Here is an 11260-nt window from a genome sequence, read left to right as displayed (position 1 = left end):
ATGTCTGAAAGCGAAATGAGTGATTCTGAAGAGTATTTCGATCAGATATCAAACGTCGCTGAATATGACTTCGATCTAAGTAGCTTTGGAGATGAAGACTATGAATGTGAAGATGATGTGGCCACTTCCTCTACCTCGGCTGCACATTCTGACAGTGATGACGAAATGGAGAATTTAGATCGGATGACAGGTGACTCTGAATTTGACTCTGATCTGAGTAGTTTTGAACTTGAAGACTATGAATGTGAAGATGATGTGGAGTCTTCAAGTCTATACTCTTTCTCTAGTTCTGAAGATGAAGACGATGAGCCTGAACATGATGTGGCCACTCCCTCCACCTCGGCTGCACATTCTGACAGTGATGACGAAATGGAAGATGAGGACTACTGCGGGGTTCTCTCACTAGAAGAATTTCAACCTTTTCCTTTTTATTTTTGTGAGGTGCCTGGCCCAAAACATATGCCACCTCCCGATTCTCCTCCGATCGCATATTTCTATTTTTTTTTCACTAGTACTTTGCTATCTCTTATGGTGGAGGAAACCAATCGATATGCGCAGCAAGCGTTAAGTGGCAAGGGAAATAACGTACCGTCCTATTTGAAGAACTGGACCAAAGTCTCTGTTCCAGAGATGAAAGGGTTTTTGGCGTGTATTTTAAATATTAGTCGCACAAAATCATCAGATTACGCTATATTCTGGTACACTTCTCCCATCCAATCCGATTCGTGGTTTCGGAAAATGTTTTCTAAACAGCGATTTTGTCAGTTGCTAAGTTTCTTTCATGTCGTCGATGACAGCAAGTTGCCTGGAATTGGAGAATCGGGATATGATCCGTGTGCCAAATTCCAGCCTCTTTTGAATTATTTGAACAGAGTCTCCCAACACCATTACACACCTCATCAGGAAATATATGTTGATAAAATTTGTATGGGTTTGAAATTCTGGATGATGATCGACTCAGTATCTAGCTACTGCTTGGGAATTTTCGCTTTTGAACGGGCCGAGTCTCAGCAGGAAGATCACAGCATCTCAGAATTAGATTTAGGCTATACTGTTGTGAAAAAACTGCTAGAGATTGGTATTTACCTGAACAAAGGGTACCATTTTTTCATCGACAGACATTTTATGTCGATGCCCCTTGTTCGTTATCTGTATTCTCTACAGACTTATGTCACCGGAACTGTTCGGGGGGACCAGGAAATGCTGCCCCAACAGTTTAAGAAGAACTTCGCAGCCGGAGAAGCATCGTATTTCCGATCTGGTCCCGTGTTAGCCTGCGGCTTTAAAGAGAAGCAGTCACAAAAGAAGCCTATCTTTATATTATCCAGCCACGCAAGGGCACGAGATTTAAAAGTAATTAGAAATGGAACGGCTAAATGGAAGCCAGAAATAATTCAAAATTATAACAAACTTATGAGCGGGGTCGATATATCCGATATGGTATTATATGTATGTTATGATAAAAGTAGGTCAAAGAAGTATTGGAAGAATTTAGCGTTCAACGTCATAGCCAGGATGACGTTGAATAGCTACATCCTTTACAAAGAAAATTTTTCGGGACCAGGGAAAGTGAAATCTCGAGACGCGTATCACGTGGCCGTAATCGAGAGCTTGGCGGAGGAGTGGATAGCCACAAAGTTGAGTACGAACAACTCTCAAGAACCAGAGGCTGGAGAAACTTCTAGGAAGTAGGAAAGCCCGTACCTGTGTGTGCATCAGTAGTAGCTTAAGGAGGCGTTCACGAACTGTTTGCACAAATTGTAAAGATGGGCTACACAAAGAATGTTTCTCGAAGCATAAATGCTTCGAGAAACATTCTTTGTGTAGCCCATCAAAATGCTAACAACAAAATGTATGTGAACTGTTTTAATATAATTCTGCATTAAAGAACTTTAAATGCATAAATTTTACAAAAAATTGTACAAAACGATATTCATTTACCTACAGATTTGGCCCTTGACGATTTGATTTTGTATTTTTTATGTATTTTGAAATATAATTCTACAGCAGGCATGTCAAACTCATATGATATTACGGGCCACATGATCTATTTTGTATTAAGTCGGGGGCCGCATGTTTTCAATGTTCAAAAAATTAATAAAATACGATTTTTAGTACGATTATGTATTTATTAGACTCAATGTCATGCTCAATGTATTGTATTTTAGACATTCATAGATATTTTATATTTCATGCCATTTTTTAAACTTAAACAATAAATATTTTATATTTTTTATAAAAAACAAAAATAAAAGTTATAATAAGAAATGAACAAAATCACAGTTTAATATTACTTTTTACAAGATATTTGACAACGTTATTCATCAAAATTTGGTTGAATATATTGAGCTGATGCAATTTTTAAAATTAATGATAAATGTTGATTGATTAATCTTGACCTTTCTGAATTTTTGTTATTTTTCATTAAAGAAAATAGTTGCTCGCATAAATAAGTGCTTCCGAACATAGCCAGTACAGTCGACCCCCCTATAACACTGCTGATTATTCCGTTTTATATGAATTCCATGTTGTACGAGTCACTTAGATTTTACAAATACGTGAGCCGTTCACAGTTCGGCACACATATTTGTAAAATCTAAGTGACTCGTACAACATGGAATTCATATAAAACAGAATAATCAACAGTGTTATAGGGGGTCGACTGTATACGCGTAACAAACGATAACATTTTAGGAAACCAATTTACAGATAAATATGCATAAAAATCTTTTCATACATTTTTGCTTCAGCAAATTATTACATTGGATTTCAATTAATTCCACTTGTAAGTTTTCATCAACAATTTCAATATCGATAGATAGAAGTGAAGTAAAAAGACGAAGTTGTAATTCACAGCTTTTAAAATCAGAAAATCTTCGATCGAATTCCGTTTCTAACAATTTAATTTGGTGAGCATAGATATTGACAGATTTCAATTATAATTTCGTCCAGCAATTTGAAGAATCGTTTTAATACTTTATAACTCGAAAATCATCGTACTTTCGTATAATATGGTAGATCGGTGTATTCACATTCTATCTTCCAGAAATGAAGCAAATTGATGATGATTAAGTCCCCGTGGTCTTGGATACGTCACCGTTTCAGTCTTTTCCCTGAACAGTTCTTTCTCTGTTCCTTCCTTCTCTACACCTCAAACTTGGTATCCTATCAATATCTTCATTTCTAAGTTCTTTTATGGAACGTCCTTATTATTGGAATATGAGCGGCTCCACGTAGTTCCCAGCCTCTCTCTTCAGACCTGGACACTGGAGTACGACTTCTCTAACTGGAGTTCGAGCCAAAAGTGTCTCACCTCTGGTTCCAGTGACCCCAGAACCTCTCCTCTCCTTTGTTTTCCCAGTCCACTTCTCAGAAACGGTGACCTCACCCAAGGGGAAAAGGGTTGGAAAGGAAATTTCTAGAACAGTTAGAAAAAAGAACAAAGAAAGATTTCTAAGCCTAACATAATATTGGCAAGCGCCAAATCCGACAGAGGGCGCTGTTTTTGAGCCAAGACGGCTGCCGACACAGGTAAGGAACCGACCACGTGTTTGTTCAGTGCCTGAGCCGATTCAGTTTCTATCGGTGACGACTACTGCGGGGACCAAATGGAGAACAAATCATTGAATTTATGTCAAATTCTAGACTATATCGGCGACAGGAAACGTTGTCTTGTAGAAGGTGAAGCCGTTTTGGATATATGAGACGTACAGTACACACAAACACAAAACATAATGTGTGCTACAAACTTTTGACTGGCCTATGTTGTATAAGTGCTGTATGACTCAGCCGGGTAGCCTTCAGATTGGCACTAATTTTAACTATTATGATAAATAAAACTGTAAGTTCGCTAACCTAGTGGAGATTGGAGATTTAAATTAATTAAAATCCCGCTTTCAGACACCAGTGTAAGTTCTTCGACTTCCAGGGGGAATCGTTAATCCCGCGTCAGGATGAACTAGGGTCGTTCGCGTGTGGGTGTAGTGGAGAAGACAAGGATGACAAGAATTTTGGATTCGGCCGCCGCTTTTCATTTCACGCCTCGCCAAGGTCTCTATAAGAAGGTCAGGACACGCTCCCGTGATTCTATGCGGCAGCGGCCATTTTGGGACTCATCGATAGAGCTCATTATACGTGTTTCCTGCGTGAGTCGACTATTATTACTTATATATGTACTCAAAACGTTATGCAATGGGTTATTGTGTTGCACCTAATTGTAAAAGTAAGTCTACCGACGTTCGATTGTTCAGATTTCCTGCAAATAAGCGGAGGAAAGCAAAATGTAGCGTAGACATCAACTGATGGTTCATGATGCAGTTCAAAGAGTTTATATGTTTAAAGTTTGTAACAAGTGGTCTAAACGAGTAGATACTCTTCGTGTCCATGATACATGGAAATTTATAAATGATATTGGCAATTCAGATATAAAGCAAATGTAATTTTTGCATTTTTCTATCTGATAATAAAATAATTAAACATGTAATTGTTTTAATACGATCATAATNGAGAGGGGTCTGCTGATTCATTAAAATCCTCTAAGGTTCCCCTTATATATTTTTTTATCTCGTTCGGTAATGGTGCGTTTTTCGATTCGTACGAAAATTTCACTCTGAGAACGTCGTCTTTTAATTTCTTCTTTTCTTCCTTTAAATTTGAATTCTCTTCTTTTGATTGAGAAATCTTTTTCTTTGTCTCTTTCGTGTCGTTTTTCAACTTGACAATTAATTTCTTCAACTTACATTTACAATTATTTTTTCGTTCAATAAATAAATAATTCTACCGAACGCAAAAGGAATGCCTCGTAACAATAAATAATTTAAAGAATCGGTTAGTTTGTGATTAATGTCGAAACGCCTATCATCAATAACAATTATTAATATTATATTTAAAATATATAAAATGTATTTATATAAGGGATTACCCTTGAACTTTATTCTTGGAAGTATTTAAAATTTACCGCGACAACTGAAAGTACAGAGCTAATTATCTGTCTTATTGCTTGTCAATCTNCAATAACAATTATTAATATTATATTTAAAATATATAAAATGTATTTATATAAAGGATTATTCTTGAACTTTATTCCCGGAAGTATTTAAAATTTACCGCGACAACTAAACGTATAGAGCCAATTATCTGTCTTATTGCTTGTCAGTCTCATTTATGGTGTTAAAAGGTTTTCAAAACGTCTTTTGTTTTACTTATCAGTTGGTCCAAGTTTGCTTATTCATCGCGCGTTTTAATCCGTTCTCATCAAAAAAAAAAAAAGGCTGACTTTAAACACCTCACTTTCCTGGCTAGTTCATGCTTGTTTTTTCATGAGATCAGCATGTATCTTTTTAGTTGACTTCAACACTCAACACTCGCGTTGAAAATTGGAATGTCCCGATTGAAATAAATAAATAATAATAAATTAAAACATTTGTCGGTTTTGTTTACACGTTTATTGGGCCGCATTGGAACTTGCCTTGGGCCGCATGCGGCCCGCGGGCCGCGGGTTGGACACCCCTGATATAGATGATTGTTTCTTTTAAACTATTTGATCGAAAAGTTACATAAAATTGGGGTTGCATAATCATCCGAAATTATTATTATATTTTCGACTGAAAATCACTGGATTTATGCAATTTTTGTTTAATTAATGTCGTAAAAACTGACTGCTCGTACGAGTTTGCTTAAAACATGCGACTCAAAATATCCCAAAATGGCGGCTCAATAAGTAGGTCACGCATGTCTTGACCTTCTTATACAGACCTTGCGCCTCGCACCAGCGCGCAGCGTCCCAAGCGAAAATGCAACCACACGCGACACCAGCGTCAACCAAAAAAGTTCAAAATTTCCAACTTCAAGCGTCATATTTAATATTTAAAAATTTAAAAATATTGATATTTAAAAATTTTTTAAAAGTTTCGGCGGGCCGCAACTTATGTATTGGTGGGCCGCGTGTTTGACATGCCTGTGTTACGGTATTATTGTTCCTCACGTGCTTATGAAACAAGAGATTAAAATCGTAACATCATTTCCTGTTTAGTAAAAAAAAAAGTTTCTGTAGATGAAACTCTTCAGTGGCGTAGCGAACATAACGACACTTTATTGGCGCCTCTCCCCTCCAGAAACACATATAGATTGTCTTGGAGACCATTTGGGCGTCCTTCTTCGAATGGACCCTTTGCACTCTTCCTCGCTACGCTAGTGAAACTCTTATGTCGTTATGTTAATTTTCAGATCTGATTGTATTGTTATATTTGAAATGTACCAAACATCAGAGCACGAGGAAATTGTCCATGGGATAAACCAGTGTTTCTCAACCTCTAACGAATCGTCGCCCCCTTCAACGTAGTATCGCCCCCTTCAATAAAACCGTTACGTAATATCGCCCCCTTCACTACAAAATTTCGATTCCGAGGGACAAGGCTAACGTTAAATTCGTACTGCATCGAATAGACTAGTGACTAGTATAATGTTATTTGTTTAATTATTGTACGATATAACGAATAAAATATGTAATTTTTCTTAATATAATGTTTTACTATATCGCCCAGAAAATTGTTTTTCGTTCTTCAAAATATAAATTGTTACTAATCGCCCCTCAACATGGAAAAACGCCCACATGGGGGCGATATTGCCCCCGTTGAGAAACACTGGGATAAACGATTAAAAAATTTTAGCAACGAGTTTCTTAACTTTCCCGACAATATTCGAAATTTGGCGCAATCTGTTATGATATTTTATTAAACGTTTTATATTTTTATATATTACTAGCTGCAAGGACCCGCTTCGCTGGGCAAAAAGTAACGATAGTGAAGATTAAGATAATTACATTATAGCCAATCTTATCCGTTTTCACAGAATGCAAGAATTAGGTCCCCCGTTTCCAGACTAATTAGAGACCTGGTCCAGATTCTATTTCTGAATGTCTCCTGTTCACGTCAAGTCAAACGAACTATTTTCAACGTTTCTGAAACGAATATAATCGAACCAATATTAGAATTTTCATGTTCGAATTTGTTCGAACAAATTGGAACAAAACATTCGAAATAGAAAGCCACTTTCAACCACTTTCAGCCCCATATCTCCCGCACCCTTATAGCTATCCAGACGCAACCTCCCTGGTGCACGAATGGAGACTTGGGGCTACTACCACATACAAACACCATTCACGTGCGATGTGTAGTTTTGGCGAAAAAGTGAAACATAGGGACATACATGTCCATTTTTATATATACAGTGGTGCCTCGTATAACGTACGCCTCGAATAACGGACGCTGCGAATAACGAACTTTCTGTTTGGCCGTTACGTGACTCGAGCAACGGACTGGCTACGAACAAGTGCGAATTATGTTTCCACTCTTTTGCCGTTGCCAATGACAATCTGTTATTTTTATAATATATTAGTATTATTAGAATATATTATCAGTATATCTGAAGTACAGAGCGTTGGGATTACGATTGCTCCCTTGTTTATTAGGAACATCAACACAGTGCAGGGTATTTACATTTATTCTGTTATGCAAATCATGGCTTCTAAAAAAAACAGAAAGGTGATTTCAATTGAAACAAGGCAAGAAATCATCAGAAGGAGTGAAAGTTGACAAAAACTTCCTTGTCGAATGGGGAGAGGTTCAGGAGTTTACCAACACTCATTATCCAAAACAGAGCTGAGTCCAACAGGATCAATGATCTCTGCAATGACACCCGTGCCCGTCGTTTCCGACAGGTGTTGAAGAAGGGAGAGAAACAGACTACCTTGGATATGTTTTTCAAGAAGCCAACAGGGAAAAAACAAAGGATGGAACAAGAGGAGTTGACCCTGCAAGCTCCGGTAACCTCTCCTAAATCTGAATCCGATTAAAAACACAATAAAAAAAAGACCTGCTGCAATGTGTAAAAAGTCTGTATCTGTATGAATGTGTGAAGTAAGTGTTCCTCTACCTCCTTCTCACAACATCTGACTACCCGGCATAATTGGTGACTGCTCCATTTTCATTTTTTTATGGTAGAGTACGGTTATTTTATGCTGCGGAACGAATTATATGTTTTAACATGTATTTCTATGGGAAAATGCGTTTCGTATAACGGACTATTCACTTAACGGACATGCACCTTGAACGGATTAAGTACGTTATACGAGGCACTACTGTATATATAGATATAGATATAGATAAATTGGCAAAATCTTAACTTTGAGGTTAGGTATAGGTTTTATAAAAAAATTGTAAATGCTAATAACAAGTAAAATCGTCATTAAGTCGGATCTCCATTAGTTCCCCACTCCCTCGACCTTTAACATTCAAAATGTAATAGCATCAATCCCTCTAATACACAAACCTTTCTGCAAAATGTCAGAAATTTTCGTATAAAAGCACAAGAGTTATTAAGCTTCAAACAGGGTGAACAAAATTGTGCTTCACACATACTAATATCTATATATAAAGAAATTATCCCAGAATTTTTTTGGATTTTTTGACATTTGAAGGGGTCGAGTCCGAAAATTTAAAAAAATCTGGGAGTTATTTTATCGGATCGCTATATTTTCCCTCAGTTATAACAGCCGGAAAAGTAATAAGGCATATTGAACAACACAATAAAAGAAAATCGGTCATTTCAAGTAACGTCAGCTTAACAATTTAGAAATGTTACGTAACACCCTGAAACTAAAAACGGGGAAAAAAATATGCGTGCGCGTGTTGGCATTCATTTAGTTTAATAACTCAGGATGGGGTAATGATTAAGAAACGAAATTTGTTATGGTAACTTGCATATAAAGGACATTTGTTGATTTATAAAATTTTGATAGTAAAGGTCGAGGGGGTACAAAGTAGAAAATTTCGTTAACCTCAAGGTTACAATACAAGTGGTACAGCTCAATTGGTACCAATTTTTTACTAAATAAATAGTTCCAGACGTAACCACGTGACGGTATTTTATTTATTCTTTGTACTTTCGGAGCGATATAACTGCGTTTGGTGCTGTCTGACTAATTTGATTCGATCGTTATCAAAAGAAATGTTGGGGGTTCAAGTTGCGCTCGGGGACAATTCTTTTCTTCCAGATTATTCTAATTTTTTTTGTTTATTTATAAAGAAAACACACTGTGGCCATTTGGTGTTTTTTCATGTGTGTACAGACAAAAAGAAAAATTAGTGAGAAAATAAACAAATATTAAACCGAAAGTCGATTAACAAAGCCGCGGCAAAATAGAATTTTTAATACTATTTATAAAAACTTCGTAACTGTATATTTCCCTCAATTCATTACTAAGATTGTTACGGTGTATTACCATTTAGAATATCTGTGATGATTTTCCCACCGTCAGCTTGACCACAGGCATAGAGTAAACACAAGTCCTTCGGGTATTACGCATCGAAACAATACCATATTTTTTATTGTATTTCCGAAGTAACTATTAACCTAATTACATTTAATGAATCGGTGGCTTGCCGGTAAAACTTGTTTTATATAGAAGCTACGGATTTTGTCGATTTTATCAATTTGATAATATTCTGACACCGAATGTAGGTTATGGATGGCTCGAATAAAACGATTTTGTTTCAAATATTGAAGAGTAGAGGACCCAAGACAGACCCTTGCGGAATACTCTTGTTTGATTTAAACAAGTTACAGATTGAATTTTGACGTAATAATATTTAAATTATGGAAATCCAGACTGTCCAATGCTTTAGAGATCCAGGAAAACCGAAATTACCAAACTTTATCCATACAATTGCGAAGTAATTAACTGCTTAAGATGCATTAACGAATCCATCGTGGATATGTTAAATACAGTACATTCCCGTGCGTATATGCGCATCCTGTTTGAAGGCATATTTATAAAGATGAATAATTTTAAATTTATTTATATAATTTGAAAATCTTTTTTTTCTACAAATTTTGCCAGAATAGTAGTGATTATTATTGAACGATAATTATAGATGATGTCATATTTGGATTCTTTGTCTTTATGTATCGGCAATACCAGATGATAATTAAGCTTTTCCAGGAAGAAACTATTTTTAAAATACTTAATTATCAAATATTATAACGGTGTAGCTATAATATTAAATATTTATATCTGGAGTGCTATTTTTAGGTCCATTATTATGTTACATAATTTCCGATGGAGTAGAATTCTTCAAAAAGGACTTAAAACTTGTTATGTAAAGTTCTAATGCACTAGTATTGTCAGAAACGATAGGAGAAAAACCGTCCGTGCATCTATAGTGATCGGTAAGTATATTACCGATTAGTTGTCATCACTAATAGGTTTACCTTTATAAGTTATTTGTTTTATATTGGTTTTTATTACTTCTGAAGGTAAACGTTTAATCTTCTTCCAGAATTCAGATGGAGAATGAACATTGGAGAACAATCTTTCGTAACGGTTCTTTTCCTCTGTTCGAATATTCCTTTTTATTTGTTTATTCAAAATTGTTCCTCTTGAGCTATAGTATTTCTGATTTTAATATTTTTAAACAGAGTTTTTGTCCTGTTTTAGTAAAGTCAGAGTATAATCTGATAGAATTTTCCTCAAGAATACTTTTCTATGAGTTGAATTGTTTTCTATATATTCTTTCCTAGGAATAATTTATTAACAAAGATCAGTAAAATGGTATGCAGATAATCTGCCAGTTGTTCAATTGCGAGATTTTGGGTATAAAAATAATTCCATTGTAATAAGATAACAAAGCATTTCGTAATAGACAAATCGAAGAGTTATTAATTTTACGACGAGTAACTTTAACATTCTCACTCATCACATAATCTTCTCCATATGTAAAGTCTATCATTGGTAAAAGATCAGAAATTAAGTCATGCTGTATAAGAAAGTCAGACTCACTGACATAAGCCATAGCCTATCAAAGAGTGGTATTTTATGAAATCTATTAGGCTAATTCAGTCATATTCACCTGCTATATTAATTATGTCTAAATATTTATTATTGAAGCCTCTAGCATTACAATACGGCACAAAAACACCTCTTCTAGAGAACTCAACTATTTTTGTGTGTATACATCCAGAAAAAGGTTATCTATACATTCCAACATTAAAACTCGAACTGAGGGAGAACTAAGATTCTTCTCCAAAAAAAAAATATTACCATTCTTTATTCACGTATACAATATCTTTTCCTGTTTTTTTAACATTCGAATTTTAAAAAAATATATATATTACCTGTTATACGACTGCGAGATGTTCATTAATGTATATCCTACATTCTTTGTTCATAATACTATATGCATTTATCGTTTTTTGTCTTTAT

At 35.5% G+C, this 11260-nt stretch overlaps 1 protein-coding gene across 1 annotated transcript; it reads left to right on the top strand.

Moving 5' to 3' along the window:
- LOC111619321 lies at positions 1–1692 on the top strand. The gene has a single exon (XM_023361025.1). It carries the CDS (start codon positions 1–3, stop codon positions 1690–1692), a length of 1692 nt encoding a protein of 563 aa, XP_023216793.1.
- The last annotated feature ends 9568 nt before the right edge of the window (positions 1693–11260 follow it).

Source organism: Centruroides sculpturatus, unplaced genomic scaffold (genome assembly GCF_000671375.1).
Source record: "Centruroides sculpturatus isolate CEXI.00-Female unplaced genomic scaffold, Cexi_2.0 scaffold224, whole genome shotgun sequence".
NCBI classification, from domain to species: Eukaryota; Metazoa; Arthropoda; class Arachnida; order Scorpiones; family Buthidae; genus Centruroides; species Centruroides sculpturatus.
This window is presented reverse-complemented; position numbering and strand designations above follow the sequence as displayed.

Coding starts and splice junctions, on each gene's coding strand:
- LOC111619321 (XM_023361025.1), top strand. CDS start 1: ATGTCTGAAAGCGAAATGAGTGATTCTGAAGAGTATTTCGATCAGATA.